General features: G+C 52.4%; 6 protein-coding genes across 6 annotated transcripts; 3 read left to right on the top strand and 3 right to left on the bottom strand.

The window, feature by feature from the left end:
• Positions 1 to 4,796: 4,796 nt before the first annotated feature.
• On the top strand, positions 4,797 to 5,840 carry UCRPA7_7255 (putative heterokaryon incompatibility protein; the record flags this gene model as incomplete). Its single annotated transcript, XM_007919788.1, has 1 exon — positions 4,797 to 5,840. The coding sequence occupies one exon, from the start codon at positions 4,797 to 4,799 to the stop codon at positions 5,838 to 5,840; it is 1,044 nt and encodes a 347-aa protein (XP_007917979.1).
• A 1,212-nt stretch (positions 5,841 to 7,052) lies between these two features.
• On the bottom strand, positions 7,053 to 9,072 carry UCRPA7_7254 (putative general alpha-glucoside permease protein; the record flags this gene model as incomplete). Its single annotated transcript, XM_007919787.1, has 3 exons — positions 7,053 to 8,257; positions 8,311 to 8,508; positions 8,685 to 9,072. The coding sequence occupies 3 exons, from the start codon at positions 9,070 to 9,072 to the stop codon at positions 7,053 to 7,055; spliced, it is 1,791 nt and encodes a 596-aa protein (XP_007917978.1).
• Positions 9,073 to 10,787: 1,715 nt separating this feature from the next.
• Positions 10,788 to 11,919, top strand: UCRPA7_7253 (putative atp phosphoribosyltransferase protein; the record flags this gene model as incomplete). The annotated part of the gene is made up of 3 exons (XM_007919786.1): positions 10,788 to 10,857; positions 10,915 to 11,484; positions 11,543 to 11,919. The coding sequence occupies 3 exons, from the start codon at positions 10,788 to 10,790 to the stop codon at positions 11,917 to 11,919; spliced, it is 1,017 nt and encodes a 338-aa protein (XP_007917977.1).
• Positions 11,920 to 12,368: 449 nt separating this feature from the next.
• On the bottom strand, positions 12,369 to 13,250 carry UCRPA7_7252 (hypothetical protein; the record flags this gene model as incomplete). Its single annotated transcript, XM_007919785.1, has 1 exon — positions 12,369 to 13,250. The coding sequence occupies one exon, from the start codon at positions 13,248 to 13,250 to the stop codon at positions 12,369 to 12,371; it is 882 nt and encodes a 293-aa protein (XP_007917976.1).
• Positions 13,251 to 14,001: 751 nt separating this feature from the next.
• On the bottom strand, positions 14,002 to 15,211 carry UCRPA7_7251 (putative arp2 3 actin-organizing complex subunit sop2 protein; the record flags this gene model as incomplete). Its single annotated transcript, XM_007919784.1, has 3 exons — positions 14,002 to 14,042; positions 14,099 to 14,926; positions 14,989 to 15,211. The coding sequence occupies 3 exons, from the start codon at positions 15,209 to 15,211 to the stop codon at positions 14,002 to 14,004; spliced, it is 1,092 nt and encodes a 363-aa protein (XP_007917975.1).
• A 382-nt stretch (positions 15,212 to 15,593) lies between these two features.
• Positions 15,594 to 16,316, top strand: UCRPA7_7250 (putative u2 small nuclear ribonucleoprotein b protein; the record flags this gene model as incomplete). The annotated part of the gene is made up of 3 exons (XM_007919783.1): positions 15,594 to 15,685; positions 15,742 to 15,958; positions 16,008 to 16,316. 3 exons carry the CDS (start codon positions 15,594 to 15,596, stop codon positions 16,314 to 16,316), a joined length of 618 nt encoding a protein of 205 aa, XP_007917974.1.
• Positions 16,317 to 16,711: the final 395 nt, after the last annotated feature.

Genomic DNA, 16,711 nt, shown 5'->3' with positions numbered 1-16,711 from the left:
GCAAATAGGAAAAGCTAATTGGCTGCAACTCCGCCATCAGAGACTAACTTCCACAGCGCCTACACTCCCACTTCTCCGTCCCGAATTCTATTCTGCCAGCCGGAGCACGGCATCGCTGAGCTCTGAGACAATTTATTGTCTTGCACTCCGGGTCCTCCCAGGCTCCGATCTTCCAACTCGGCGCACCTTCCAGTTCTGAACAACTCCTGTTCGATCACGCCGTCCCAAGGAGTCATGCTGCGTAGCTGCCATTTGCATCCAGAGCACCTCATCGATCTCGCTGGCGTCTCTTGTCGTCTCAGCACCGTTTCTGCGCAGTTATGAGCCCTCAAGAAAGGAACACCAATGTCCGGCTTCTCGCATGCCTTGTCGACATTGACGACACGAACGACAGCGATTACCGCTTCCTTGTCGACGGGCAACATGTGAGGTACATATCCACAGCGCCAGGCACATTTCGCGGGGCCGAAGACGACCGGACCTTTGAGCCCATCCTGCTTAACGAGCTCCTTCCACCATTTCCAACTGGAGATTGGAACCACGGCCACGCGGCCAGGGACCCCGAGACGGAGAGGGCTACCTTCGTCAGGACCGAGACAGTACAATTTCCCGGGGTAAAGAACGTTTGGCATCCTGTGAAGCTCAACGAGCTGGATTTTACGCAACAAACCCGAGTGAGGCAACGAGTCCACGTCTCAACGCATCCTGAAGTCAATGGCGGAAAATCCGTGCTCATCAAACTCGCGGTCTGGCCTTGGGAAATCCCCTTTATTGAGGTTGAGACGGCGGCCTATCAATGGATCAGTGGCAGTGGCGTCGGTCCTAGGTTTCTTGGCCATCTCACCGAGGGCAAAGACGGGCGAGTGATTGGCTTCATCGCTGAGTGGGTGGAAGGCGCGAGAGCCGCCGGGCCAGCGGACATAGACGGCTGCAAGAAGGCGTTGGGCCGGTTGCATAAGCTCGGTATCAAGCTTGGTGATATCAACAAACATAACTTTCTTGTGCGGGATGGGCATGATGTCGTTGTGGTAGACTTTGAGACGGCGAAGCGAGACTGTTCGCCTCCGGAGCTCGACGAAGAGATGAATGCGCTCAAGAGCAGCCTTGATAGCACGAGTTCCCTGGGTGGGGTAGAACCTGCTCGTGAATGACAAAACTAGGACATGCAAGCCCGCATTAGCTTGGGAGTTAGCAGAAGGTTAGACATTATGTCGAACCTTTATTGTACTTGAATGTCGTCAGTGGCCCAGAATCTCTGAAGTAAGGATCCTATCAAAAGTCGTTTGATGTAAAGAAATTAGAATTACACTACAATTCCCAAGTCTTGTACTGTTATAAATTGCGGAGGATTCAGGACGGCCTGCAAAAGACTGGTGCCAGGTAGAAGGCCAAGTCATATGCCTAGTCTAGGATATTTGATCCCTTAAATGCTTGAGGAAATATAGCATGCTTTGAGTCTTTTCTCTTCCTCACTAACTGAAGCTTCCTGTACAATAATGCTGGCTAATTGAACAAGCTATCTTTGGCCACTTACAACAGTAACCTAGCACAACAATCTGAGGAGGTATCGTAGATGTAAGGGTGAAATCCTCATAAATTTGACGCAGTCATTGTATTCAATGCTAATCTCTTGCTGGATAGTGTAGCGGCAATAGTGTAGTTGTTACACTATAGCTATCTCGGGGATTAGGCAGGATGATATGAGTGGTTCTACAGCCTGAGGGCTTGGAAAAGGGATGAAGAGCCTATTCTAGTGCTAAGTACGAAAACGTGAGTAGGATCTGGTGTAGGCTGAGCAAGTTTTATGAGGATTGATTGAAAACTGAGCTGAAGTTGAGCAAGGCAGCGACAAGGTCTCTAAAATTTACCAGCAGCGCCGATTAGGAAGTTGCATGAGTTTCGTCTCAGGATACCTCAATCCTTGACCACACCAGATCCCGACACGTCAGCCTTACTCGAGTCCTCATTGTTCCTTGAGTTTGATGAGTCAATGTTGAGATAGATTAAGTAGATTTTCACGAGTGAACATAAAAGGTTTCCGATGCTTGGTGATACTGGCTAAACTACTATGCGTTACAGTTGATGCAAACTTTTACTTTGACTATATCTTTAAGTCAAAGCCTACTGGCAGTGGCCCACGCATGACAATACGATAAGACATACCCCCATAAAATTTGTAATTCATTTACTTCGAAGTTAGCCCTGCAGAGTATCGAGTGTTACGGAGAATGTATCAAGTAGTCAATCTGTTGATGCTAGTTTGTGTATGTTGCTTAATCAACGCTAAAACCGCCCATGTAACCGGATATATTGCAGAAATGCAATGCAAAGCTCTATGAACTGACATACCGAATATCAGTGTCAACTCCGAAGTTCAAGGCAGCCTCATCATCCGTGTCCTCTTAACCTCCGGACCGTCAGTGCCCAGGTATCTGAATGTGTATAAGCTAGAAGTCTCCCGTCAGCCAATCATTACGCCTATCAGTGGGGAAAGCCGTGTTTCAGTTACCTCCAGTGGAGATTTCCAAGGGCTATATTGCGACAGCCGTTAATGAATTTCACAACATCCCGGTCGATCTTCTCTCCCCAGAAAGGGAGGTTGCTCAATGCCTCAAACCATCTTCGGTAGCACTCATACAGCATTTCCCCTATCCGATCAACAGCCTGCTGGTCGCTCATTCCTTGATCCTTCAAGATAAATATAATATTGGTATCCTCGCCCTTTATGAGATCTTTCCTATATGAGCATAGGTCATTTTGCCTATGTAGTGATTAGCCCAGGACCAATATGGAGGGAGCTCGCAAGTGGGTTGTCGCTTACAACGTCACCAAATCGCACGTAATCCGCGATATCGCTGCCAAGGACGGATGATCCACAACATACTGAGGCAGGTCAATTCCTTCGGCATATCTATGTTGGTAAGAAGTTAATACTGTAATTCCTTATTTGATTGGGCACGCTTGAGCGAATAGCCTATCACCGGCAGGATGGCCAGTCATAACTCGCATTGTTGAGCCAATCACATATAAAGCTTGACAACAGTCGCAACTTCGCCCTGCTGGGTTCTGACGATGCGGATACAAAATTGTGCAAACGGTGTGCAATTGGCGCTCGGAAAATGCTCAGTCGCACTCGCGGCTGACAATTACATGGTGTACGGTGCTTACTTACTCCATAAGTCCAATGCAGGGATACGCTCCCACGCAACCTGCACGCATATCCATATAGTCTTCAACCGTAGGTCTTGAGGCTCTATGTTGAACGCCAACCTGTTGGAGCACGCCAATGCAGTATAACGTCAAATGCCTCTTCCATCGGTACTGCAAGCCAGGACTAGAACGTTCCCTGAAGCGCATCCAGCAAGATTGCAGTGTATGCCTCAGCGGGTTCTCCTCTGGTGATACCACTGGATGTACGTCGTCTAGCATTGAGAGCGTAAATATAACCTCTTCAGCGGCTTTGATGGGATCATTCGCGAAAATCCCCTCGTCAAAGGCTGCAAGACATCGCATTCCTGTCAGCGGAGCCCATTGCGCAGTTTTCAAGTATAAAAGACGGCATAAGCGTTGGGTCGCATGCAGCGCTCACGCATGGCGGCTCGGCCCGCCCTGCGTCTGTCTAGTCTTGGGTCTGGAATGCTGACTTACGGTCGTCAAAGCCAAACACCCAACCATTCCAATCATTCATGAGTTTCAACGTCTCTACATCAGCACGCGGGGCGCAAATGGCGCTCATGTACGCGATATCCAGCCTGCTCCATATGCTTGCTGTCTTGTCATCCATCCGCAGTGCACTTGTTTTCTGGTTAGTATCTACAAGTCTGCAATAGCAAAATACACGCGCAATTGGCTCTTACTTCCGGAGCCAGTCATCCGACAGTGCTTTCGAGGCTGCGTGCAATGGATTGACCTCTGGCTCCACCGACATGATCGATGAAAAGAGGGCCTCCGGGAGCTTGATCCAGCGCCCATCCGTATACGCCTTGGGCTTATCGGCCTCCCGAGCATGGTCGAAGCGGGCATTGTCCGGCGTGAGCGTCCCGGACCGGCTCGGAGGCGGTGTGATCACTGCGCTGGGTGCCATCGTTCACGATGTTGCACAGACTGGTGTCTTTTAGTGTCTCAACGCTTTTTACGCTCGGACAGTCCATTCAGCTGGAGAAGCATGGGAAATAATAAGAAAGGTGAGGGCGGAGGAGGGGAATAGCTGGGATCCTTGCCAACAAAAGGGCCATTATTGTGTCGTCTCCACCGTGGGGAAACCAACGTTAGTCTGTCTAAGGAGTCACGACTTTGCCTCCCAGGGTGTTGCTACTTTTGATAACGATGGTGGGGCTATAGAGATTAACAGCAAATTTCGAAGCCTGGTCTAGGTATTCTGATATTCACGACACAGTATCTTCACCCTGGACGCGCTAACGTTCGCCTCCCCGGTAGACGTGTTTGAGAGGAAATGGACCGAGGCGAGGAGCTAGTACTGGAGCCCCAGGGTCTGGAACCGAGAGACTCAACCAGGATGATCCCTCACCGCCATTACGTGCACATATGGTACCAAGGCTACTTTAGGAAAGGATGTCCCAGACTAAGAGCCCTTGTCAGTCCATCGCCGTTACGCCAACAGCGGTAGTTTGGAAGAAGAAATGCCTTGAAAGTGGGCGATGAAAGTGGGCTCACCGTTAGGGGCGCTGTGGCAAAGCTGGCAAAATGAGCTCATGCACTGACATGCAGACCTTTTCCGTCTTTCCTATCTCTCCTTCCTGACAAAGCGAGGTGCATGTGCGACTGCCGATGTGACGATGGCGTCAAATACTTTACGACCGAGGATCCATTACACAAAGTTGAGCACATCTCGGGATGAGGTTCGCTTTTTGGAGATTGAGCCCGCCAACAGTATCAACGAGCAGGTCGTCTGTCGTCTAGTGACGCGCCCTCTTCACAAGGACTCTGAGTTTCTCGCCATCTCGTCGTTGCTCGGCGATCCAACCCAGCAGGATAGGATTATATTGGATCGATCACCTATCGCGGTACCGACTCATATCGCCCTGGCCTTAAAGCATGTTCGCGCCGTGTTCTATCCAGCAATCCAAAAGGCAAGCCAGGAGAACTTGGGGAAGAAAAAGGATGGCCAGTCACCGGGATGGTTCAAGAGCTTGCTTAAGCACTTTGGAGGAAAGGAGCACGACGGCAGACCGAAGCTACGAGTTTGGATCGACTGTATCTGCGTCAATGGAATGGACTCGAGGGAGAGTTCAAAGCATAGACTCATAATGTACCACGTCTACCAGCAAGCACAGATGGTTGTGGGATGGGTCGGCCTCAAGATACCTCAGACGGACCTTGGCATCCAGCTGATTCAAGCATTCGACCATGCCATGCCAGAGACGTGGCAGGAGCCTGGCGACAAGGAGGCACACCCCGAGAACTATTCACCGCATCACGAATGGGCAATACCTGTCATTGACTTGTTCGATCCCAAAGCTGATACCGCTATTGGCACTGCTGACTTCCTGAACCGCGATTTCTTTCATCGGCGGTGGATCCTCGAGGAGATGGCCATGGCGCGGGTACCGACTTTCCTCATCGGCGATGCCATCGTGTCTTGGAAGCAGATACTGCGGTTAAATCTTGCGATGGAGGAGTTCAAAGACCACGAGTCAAATGTGTGCCCAGCTTCTACACGGCCGCTGATTCACGAGTTTCCCCTGGGCACTATCCACGAGCTGCTGGACGAGTTCGAGAAGAGGAAAAAGATGGCCAAGATGGAGTCTCTGAACAGCCATTCCGTATCAGGGAGCACCACGAGCGCGGACTCAAGAAGCCGCCAGGATTCGTGGCAGTGATGGGGGGCTAAGGGGGGCAGGGAAGGATATCCGAGTAATAATTTTGACGAGGCCTGATGTTCATTGCGTTAACCATTTCTGCTTGTCTCTTTCACAGCATCATACCCATACCGTACTTGGCTTTACCGTACCTGCTTTTGCAATATTTCAATTGAGCATTGATTTCTGCGTGATCCTTGTGCTGATATAGAATCAACTATGGCCCGGTGTTTCACAGATGCGCTATCCGCCACTATTAGGGCCGGGTTATGGGCTAGTTTTGCTGTCTACGCAGTACGACTCGTAATTTCGAATGCCAATGCTCAGGGGCTCCACAGCGGTCCATCGCGCAAACGGCGGCTATCCAACGGTCAAATGAGGTTACATTTGGGGCGACAGGGGCAGGGGCAACGACCTCAGATGTCAACCTCTATCAGGCATAGGTTTCGCAGGATTCCAGGTATTTTGTTGGAAGCCTGCTGCACCGAAAATGGTAGGCCTTCCACTAATGCTGGTAGAATTGTTTACGGTAGTTTTTGACAACTCAACAAGCTAGGCGTGGCTAGGGTTGCTGGATGATCTCTACCTTATGCTTCTTGCTGTGGTGCCAGCAGCAAAACCCTACCAGTCTTATCTCATATCAGTTAGTTGTGGTATACTAGCAAGGTATATACTTACCTAGCTTATCTCGCGTTGAGGAGACAACTCAATTAGTCCTTCTCACTTGTGATACCTTATCTTATATATGATTTATCCCCTTTCGAGATTGGATGGAACGAGTCAGTCGAAAACTCTCAAAAATCGTTGTGGGAGGCCGAAGGAAATCATGCCCACATCAGAAACGACAAGGATAGGAGAGACCCATCGCGGAGATATCGTATTTGATATAACGTTGTCATCAGTCATCAACTCAAGCAACCCTATTTTTGACCTCAACTCTTACACATCATCTAGCCCAAAAGAATTCCGACTGGTCTGGTCTTTTTAATGACCCATCATATCAGTATATTTGTATTTAACTCATTTATGACAGCTGCCGTCAAATAGCCCAACGCCATGACCCCAAATTTTAGCCTCGCTACATTAAAAAGACACATGAATCTAGGGCTTTATCATACTCGTACAGGTTGAGTGCCTTTGCTGCCTGCCAACCAGCCAAGGAAGGAAAAGAAACGCCGCCATATGCTATACTCAGCCCACTCCTCACACTGAATGCCCTGTCTGGACTTGTTTTTACATGTATTTTAGTTTCCGCGTCGCATATGCTGCGCCAACGGCCGCGATCGCACCGATGAACAGACACACGGCGATAGCATTTGGGCCGTCCGTGCCGTGGTGCTCGCTAGGGTGCGCGTCCGTGGCCAGCTCGGGGCTCTTGCCCGGCTCCAGGATGGCGAACACAATTGTGCTTATGAAGGTGCCAATGAATTGTGGTAGGGTCGTGTAAATATTCAATATGCCAAAGTAAACGCCGCTCAACTCGCCTGCCGAGTTTCCCTGCGGCTCGTCTGATCCATGCTCAAGGCGCAATGAGTCGCGGCGAGTGGCCATCTCGATATTAGATCCGGCTGACAGCCGGCGGTAGGATGCGCCGCCGTTTAGCTCGCCACCGCCGAGCTTGTTGACCTCTACACCTAGGAAAGCCGTTGGAGCCCACATGGCTATGGTCCAGGGGATACCGCAGACCGCGACGAGAAAAGTTGCAAAGCGGAAGCTCGCCGCGAACGGGGCAAATATCATGGTTCCAGCAAATATGAGATGAGCACACATCCACACTGTAAGTAGATCCGGCTTGAACTTGTTGAATGTCTCCACCCAGCGAGCGATGCTCTGGGGAGGTCGGTGAGTGAAGCTGTCATCATCTGGAGCCTTGACGAATAAGGGCAGAATCCATGCTCCCAGAAATGTGACGATGGAATAGACAGTCAGTGCAGACGAGCCTATTCGACCCATATCTCCCAGAGCGTCCTTGGAGTCCTTAGCATCCTCAGGAACATCATACCGGAAGTATGTTTCGCCAACCCATGTACTGCTGTAAATGAGGAACGGGAACCACCCGATCCAAGACCAGAATACCGCCCAGCAAATCGCTTGTATCCTGGGCGGCAAGGTCAATAGCGTTGACCAAATTTGTCGGAAGACTTTGAATCGCCCATCGGCGCGGCGGGGGTCATGTCGTACAGAGATTAGGACACGCTCGCTTACCGCCCAGCAAGTGATGGCGGCTCCGAACAGAATCCCGAAAGCAGCGACCTGTGTTAGGATCTTGAACTGCGTGTCGCCGAAAGTTGTGCCGACCAAGCTGACAAGATCAATCGCTCCTGCGCCATAACCAATGATATGTCCAACCGAAGCCATTCTGCTGGCCCACGCCGCTCCAGCTTGTTGTTTTGCAATCGGAAGGGTATCTACTATCAAGCTTCTTGAACAAGACATGACTGAGGGGTTTCATTGTCAGCAGGGAACGGTGATAGCCAGCGTTTGTACGTACCTGCATTGATAGCAAAGTCTGTTGCATAGAGAGCAAAAACAGCAACGACTATGGTCAAAATCTTCCTAGCACCCTCGTCCGATATGAACAGTCCAACAATCTCCTTTGTGAAGCCCAATGTGAGGAGACCGCCGGCCACGAGAAGAGATCCTACGACGATGAAAGGCCGCCGCCTCCCCCATTTCGATTTGTATTCATCTGAGATCACGCCTATTATTGGTTGTACTACAAGGCCTGACAATGGCCCAGCGATCCAGACCATGGACGTCTGTCCTTTCGTGAGACCGAGCGATAAGAGATAGGGTGTGCAGTCTGTTGATTACAACTGGTCAGCAAACAAAGCGACCCTTGACTGAATGCATGCTGGGACTTACATGTCATCTCCACTCCCCATGTAAACGTCATGCCGACACTGACGGCATTCAGGAGCACCATCCGTGCTATCTCGGAGCTGCCCTTGATGTCGGGCTGCCCCGACCAGCTTGACATTTCGGCGGGATCGTCCTCGAGGACGAGTGCGTCTTCTTCCCAGTCGGAGCCTTCCTCTGCGTCTTCCCACGCCCCAATGGACGAGTCTTCGGAATGCCGCTTTACCTCCTGTTCCTCGTGATTATCGGCGTGGCCGTTTTCCAAGTGTTCTACCGAGGCGTGCGCGCTGCTGGGCGTTGTCGCGGCAGGTTCTTTCGAGAGCTCTGTGATGTCCTTGTCGTCAACTTCTGCTGTCGGTGTCGGGTCTTTCTCTCTCGACGTCTCGGGCATCATGTCGCCTGGGAGGCGGCGGGCCAGTCGAAAGGCACCGGTAGAGGTACAGATAGAGGGAGTAGTGAGGGCAACGCGACTATGCTGCTTACCGGCATGCCGTGTCAGACGCGGCCCATATTCAAGAAGGACAAGTCAAGTAGTGCTAGCAGCGCACGTAATTCGATTGCGCTGGTAGGGAATTGGGAGATTTGATGATGGGGAGCTCGTTCGGGGCGGCGGCGGGAGGGAATGAATGAATGGTGGTGATACGGCTTAGTAGAGATTCGCGAATTGGCAATATAATATGAGACAAGACAGCTGAGAATGCGATGTTCCACGGGAAGGAGCGTGATGTGTCCCGATAAGGGGTGCTGGTGACGACAGCGCTACAGGGAGGATGTCATATCTCGGGGTACTTGAGCTAGCGCGCGGCCGTATGTGGAAACGGTTGTAGATCCCGATATGGGGCTGGGTTTCGTACTGCTGACGTGCGGGCCTGCAGGTTCAATCCGGCCTCTAATGTAATGCGGCGAACTCGCCGAGCGATTGTAAAACACGCAATGCTCTCGTCTATACCCGAATCTTGGTGGACAAATAAGAGGCTGTGCCGAAGAGCAAGAGACTATCGCTGACACGGGATAGCGAAGAAGGTAGCGTGTACTATTGAAGAAGCATTTACTTCAAAGTAGACTGAGAAGTCTACATTACGGCAGGTAGGGAAGTCTGTCTCATTCTATCGATTCAACCGTGACAGATCTTCTCTTATCTGGAGATCTCTCTCTCTCTCTCTCAGTCAATCTAAACTTGTCCTCAAGGTAGTGCAACCAGGTATCCCGTAAGCTCGAGCTTGGAGTATCTAAGGAAGATCCAACTGTTGTTACACAACTTGACAATAGACAAGAGGTGAGTCTCTGCGGTTTAAGGAGTAGGAAAGTATAAAGAAACAATATATCGATTATGATGCAATTCATCAACGGCGATGGAGCCTCCCGTGCCCGCACCTGCATACACGTTGATTACCGCTGGGCCTAGAAGCCAGGAACGGCTCTTCAGAATGCGCTATCCCCAAAGCTTGCCAGGCCTCTGGTAAACGTTAAGGCTGCGGCTGCGTGGGTGAAGTGAAGTGTGTGCCCCGCCCTTCAATGGCGCTGGTCACTCCCGTCTGCCGCCAGTGACGACTCCGATACAGGAACGTGGCTCCAGAAATCTTCACAAGAACGACACCGCAGGTTGGCGTTATACCCACACCGAGGCACCAAAAGCTGCAATTGACAAGTCTCAAGCCAGTCAATTGACTCAGAACTCACGGGTAGAGGCATCTCGTAATCAGATTAGATATTTCCCTCCCGTCGCTGGTGCATCCGGCTGTTTTGGTATTGCTGTCCAGAGATTTGGTGCCCCACTCTTGCGCTGGTTCTGCCCCTCTATACTGCCCCGCGAGCTTGAGTCATTGTGCCTTTTCTCTTCTTCCTCGTCCTCAACGTACGTCGACAAGTCGCAAATACCCCCTTCTTCAATCATATTGTGAAGCCAGCCCAACGTCACGCAGTACCTCCACTGTTCGGCCGTCAGCCGTCCGTGTTGATCGTCTACGCCGCTTCTCTACTTCAAGAGCTGCGCAACTGCGCGCACTATGGATCTAGTAAATCAGTTCGTCTCCCATCCCCAAGCAGTTTTGCTTAAAGTGCGCATCATGTACCCTCCATTGCATATGTCACTGCGCAATGTCGAATGCCATGGATGGAAGAAAGGCGCTAACATCTGATAAAAGCCTAGAGGGGCGACTGCTGTTCGCCGTGCCCAAGAGTGCGTCCTACCCTCTGCCTGTTACATCCATTGCGCCTTAGTCTAACCGTCTCCTAGAGGGCCGACTGCAGCAAGCTGCCCTTAACCTGCTTGAAGGCGCAGACATCCAGTTCAGGAGAGAGAACCGCCTCGACATTGCCCTCGTCAAGAACCTCCCTATCGCGCTGGTCTTCCTCCCCGCTGCCGACATCCCTACGTTTGTGGGCGAAGGCCGTGTCGACTTGGGCATTACCGGTCTGGACCAAGTGCAGGAGCACGATGCTGGCACACGCATCATTGCACGGGCCCGGAGGATATCTGGCGAATCCACGCCACAGGACAGCAATGCCACGACAAGCTGCGTGACGGTTATGGACCTCGGCTTCGGTGCTTGCAAGCTCCAGGTTCAGGTGCCGGTGAAGGGGCAGTATGTTGATCCCAAGGATCTGGTGGGGAAGAATATTGGCACAAGCTTCGTCCACCTCGCCTCTGAGTACTTTGCCCGTCTGGAGCTAGAGCAGGACGCGGCGAACGGCGCAGAGGCGCCAGTCCAGTCGAAGAAGCTACGGACCAACATCGTTGAGCTTACTGGCAGTGTTGAGGCTGCTTGTGCGCTTGGCGTTGCCGACGGTATTGTCGATCTAGTTGGTATGTCTCCCTCGGGCTTCAACTGCTTTAATAAGCAAGCCATGCTGATACATAACAGAATCTGGAGAGACCATGAGAGCCGCCGGTCTCAAGGCGATTGACACAGTGGTAGACTCTTCAGCCATTCTCATCAAGTCAAGCTCACCGTCAAATCCCGACATGGTGGACCTGATCGCCTCACGAATTCAGGGTGTCATCACCGCCCAGAGATACGTCCTCTGCCAATACAACGTCGAGCGATCACGACTTCCCGAGGCGACAAAGATTACCCCTGGCAAGCGTGCTCCGACTATCACACAGCTGCAGGAGGACGGATGGCTGGCTATCAGTGTCATGGTGGAGAAGAAGAAGATTGCGCCTGTCATGGACGACCTGGTCAAGGTCGGCGCTACGGATATCCTGGTGCTGAATATTCACAACTCACGAGGCAGCTAAACTGCCTACAAGGGATAAGATTTCGTCATAGATTGGTGTCTGGGTTCTCTACGCATATAGATGTGCATCGCCATTGCGCCTTACATTCGGAGCCGGTTGCGGCGCTCCTCAAAATGGAAAATATTTTTGGGACAGGTAATGAAAAGCAAATTTTCTCATAATGCAATTTTCACTATGAGCCTCTAAATCTAAGTCGCATCCCAGTTTGACAATATTTCTTGTGATCCACTGATGGCTCTTCGTTGAGCAACACCCTGTGCGCTCTTGTGCCATCGATTCAATGCTGACCATCTGAGATTCCGAATACATTGCGCCGAGAAAACCAAAAAGCCAGAATCCAAGAATGTTGTCCCGCGCCAGAAGAAGTCTATCGGATGCCACAGAATTTCAGGGGTATCTCAGGGGTACCGTAAACGCCGTAACTCAACGAGAGCTGCCGCCCAACCCGTCTAATGGACCAAACTCCCCAGGTAGTCCAAGTCCAGATCAACCTCGATCCACTGGATCGGCAGCGCATCGTCGATCATGGCCAGCGCGTCCTCGTCCTCGAGGAAGCGGCACAGCGCCCGCCCGGCCGCGATGATGTACGCCACCGCCAGCGCCGGGTCCGGCGCCACGCGGGCGCGGCGGCTCGTCAGGACGACGACCTCGGCCCACACCGTCAGCTTGCGCATGTCCGCGATGGCCGCGCTCTCGGCGCCCAGCGACAGCAGGCGTGTGGCCTGGGCGCGGCGCCACATGAGTGTGCAGATCGCTGCCGTGTTGGCTAGCACGGAGTCGGTGCCGGTGGGGACGAAAGTGTCGATGTTGTTATTGGGGTCGCTCCGTGGCGGGCTGCCGAGGGGGCTGTTCCTATGGCCGTGGGACTCGACGGCGTCGGAGCCGGCTGAGGAGCCATGAGGGGAAGACTGCGTAGAATGGGGGCTGCAGCCAGCAGGGCTCGATCCATTTCCAGCAGCAGATCGTGGAGGATACGGGGATCCTTTGCGGAGGCGCCAGTTGCTGTGGTGAGATCTCAGGTAGCGCTGTGTGGCCATGAGACAGGCGTCGTGGACCGCGCGGAGAAGAATGGCGCCACGGGACGCAGAGTCGCCGGAGGAAGACGAGCTGCTGCTGGGAGTTGAATCAGAGGGTGGTGGGGAAGGAGATGCTTCACCAGACTTGAGCGAGGTGTTGTCTTGGTCCATGGAGTCACCGTTTCCGGATGGCTCGTCTTCCTGAATCTCGCCGTCTTCAAGATCCGAGCCGTAAGGGTCCCATGCTTGCGTAGGAGCATCGTCTGGGAGAGAAGATGCGCCGGTGGGTATATGTGCAAATTCTGGAGTATCCATGTTTGTCGGGGCTTGTGATTCAGTAGCTGGCATGATGAACTGGGGCGGGGAGATGTAAGTCTCCCGCTGCGCAGGCCAGGCAGCCGATGGGGACGCTCTGTGCAGACCAGGAGTTGCTGCTATGCTGTGTCCGTGCCAGCGAAAAGGAAGATGACTGACCACGGGCTCGTCCTGCCCCTCGCTATCGTCGTGTAGCTCGCGAATCCGATCTTCCGGGAGAATGTTCAGATAAGAGGGGCCGCTATGCTGCGCAGGGATGGTTCGTGGAGAGACTTGGGCCTCATCGTGTGGCAGGTCGCAATGTGAAGTGCCTGATAGCGTCGAGTGGTTTGGATAGGAAACCGCCCAGTGCCCGAAGGGTCCAATAGTCTCGCCTTGCGGACTTGTCAGCCTGGGAGCCTCAGGGGGCGATGGTGTTGCGCTTCGCGACGCATAGAAGCGGGCGCTTGGGGATTGTGATCGCTCCATCAACGGATGCGTAGCGACGACCATATTGGTGGGTTCCATGGAGCTGATTTGCGCGTTGCCTAGAAGGAGAAAATTCCAACTGTATTATACCTATGTTCAACAATGAACCCAAACAGGTTCGCTAGGATACAGCGGGGAGAAGAAAATCATCAGTGACAAGTCTCAGATTCCACAAGGCACTTGTGAGACGATTTGAGACCGGGGGCGCATCAAAGTCAAAGAACGAGGACAAGGTTGTTGGTCAGAGACCAAGCATTTCATTGAGATATTCACTGTGACTAATCTAAGTATGCCAGATGACAACTCTGCCATCAACGCCGGTTGCTTAACGTGACATTAGCACTTTGTATCTCTCTTTGCAGATGATTGATAGGACTTACAGCTGAACTTTGTGACTTGAGAGCCAGATGTCTCATAAGGCCGAATGGTTGAAATGGTGTTTTGGTGGACTGTCTGAAGTTTCGTATCATCCTTTACCTTACCCTTTAGATCCATTTGCCTAAACATATTCAAAGCCGACTCCTCTCTGGCATCGCCTAGGCCGGGCCTTCCCTTCGATTCTAGAGTGCCTGCAAGCTGCCAGCCGCCTTCATCGCCTTTGAAGCGGAAAGCTTCACAATCATAGCCAGCGGCAATGATTTCAGTCTCATTGCTCCAGAATATGCTCATGAAAGGCAGCAGCTGAGTCGTGATGCTGACAATGGCTCTTGGTGGTTGTTCTGGGGCACTCGGATACACCACAGTAATGCTGCTGTCGTGCGCAGCAAATGCGAGGGCATCTCCGCTAGGAGAGAAAGCTACAGAGTGTACCCATCCAGCAGAGTTATTGAGGTACTCGCCACAGACGGTGTTGAAGGGCAACCTCTCGCCCCAAACGCCGGGCTCAGGTCGCTGGTCGACACCCTTGATGAAGCTGGAGAAAACCCGGGCATGCGCATCGGTCGAACCAGCTGCAAGAAGCACCGAGTTAGGGTGCCATGCAACAGACGTAATCGTACTCCGGATGGGCTTCTTCAAATGCTTCGAGACCCACCAGTCATTCTCCTCTTCGAAGTAGCAGACGGCAATCACGCGATCACCGGAGCCGACAGCGAACTTGGTTTCGGAGGGCGACCAGCGCACAAATGTTGCAGCTCGGCTGATTCGGAGAAGTACTAGAGTTGGCTTGTAGCCTTGTGGTGAAGGTTCCCAGACCAGAGCGTTACGGTCTACCCAGATAAACTATATCAGCACCCTCAGACTTTCGGACCATGGACATTGTGGCACATACCTTGAGAGCACGATACAATTCGGCCGGAAACTGGGCATACATCGACACTTGTGACGGTCTTGTCATGGCCCTTGAGCTCGTCCTTGAGTTTGAATGCATTGCCAACCTTGCCATAGAGCTCGACGGTTGAGTCCCTTGCGATCGCGAGCGTCTTGCGATCCGGGAAGAAGGAGTGGTCCGCGATGGGATTGTGGAAGAGATGGTGGACTTCTGGCGCAGCCATGGTGGGCGGATCTATGTGCTCGTGATAGGAGGAGCTCTCTACTATCACGATGTCTTTGGATTGCCCGTTTGCGTTGACGATGCAGCAAAGTCGTGGAGGGGTTGGACCTGGTGGCTGACTGCGTAATGGGTTGCTGGATGGTGGGGCGCAGCTACCTACCTGAGCCGCTAAGCAGGTACGCAAAGTATCGAGCTATGCACTTACCGAGTCTTTCGATTTTGTGGGGTAGATACACCTGCGAAAGAAGCTGGTAAAAAAAACAGTGGCATACAGATCATTTACGCGCTCAACCACGACGACCCCCCAACCTCTACGACCGGGTTCGACGACGACGGCACACCAGACTATCTGAAACTCGCATTGAGAGCTACAACTATTACTGATGGCGCCCTCGAACCTTCCGGTACCGCCGAAAGGCCCTCCGCCAGGCTCTGGGATCCCTGCGAAGGTTCTCTCTGTTCCACCTAATCAGACGTAAGTGCGCATGTAGCTTGAATTCATTGCGACAATTACTAATGTGCAAGCTGTAGACTCTATGTACGCGGTATACCGTCATCTAAGATACAGAAGGATGATCTGCGGACAGCCCTATATATGCTTTTCTCCACATACGGACCCGTCCTCGATGTCGTCGCTCTCAAGACAGACAAGATGCGTGGGCAGGCGCATATAGTTTACAGGGATATCCAAACAGCAACCCAGGCAATGCGCTCCCTAGACGGCTCCTCATTCCTGGGCCAGGAGATGGTGAGTGACTCTGATTAATTGTGTGCCGCCGTAGCTGATGACGGTTTAGAAAGTGCAATATGCAAAGTCAAAGTCCAACGTCGTCGCGAAGCTAGATGGCACCTTCAAGCTGCCCAATACCGCCAGTGCGGCGAACGTCGAGGTCACAGAGCTGCAGCAAAGCATCTTCAATGCCCCTGTTCCTGGATCAGCGGCGGCGCAATCAAGTCTCCCGGCGAAACCACAGGGCGTAGACCGCGTCATGGAGGATGCTGGCACTCCGGAGAGCCGCGGACAAAAGAGAGCCCGTGAGGATGAGGATGAAGACGAGGAAGAGGACAGTGACGTGGCAATGGAGGAGGATAGCGACGACGAGTGATGGGGCTATGCAGAATGTCTGCATATATTGCAATTCCCGGATGCGACGCGCATTTCAACGCGTCAAGGACTTTCAAGCGCCATTTCCTTCGGCACCCAGAGTCCGACGGATCCTCCGACGAGACCTAGCCAGACCATCAGGTAATTCTCCTTGGTGCAGTCAAAATTCGACATGCTGTCTCCAAGGAGGCAGGGATGGACGTAAAAGGTTGGGACACCTGTGATAGGGTGATGCTGTTTTCAGCGTGTTAGTATAGACCGGGCTGAAGCCTCTTGGCTAGACATTGAGAGCCTTTAATTAACGCGTTTGACAGCATGAAGCAACTCACATCCGCTGATATCCCGCCAACTGATCCGACCCTCCGTAGTCCATCCTTGTACTGGTCCGGCACAAGG

The sequence above is a fragment of the Phaeoacremonium minimum genome (assembly GCF_000392275.1).
Source record: "Phaeoacremonium minimum UCRPA7 unplaced genomic scaffold PA7_03_scaffold_504, whole genome shotgun sequence".
Lineage (NCBI taxonomy): Eukaryota > Fungi > Ascomycota > Sordariomycetes > Togniniales > Togniniaceae > Phaeoacremonium > Phaeoacremonium minimum.
This window is presented reverse-complemented; position numbering and strand designations above follow the sequence as displayed.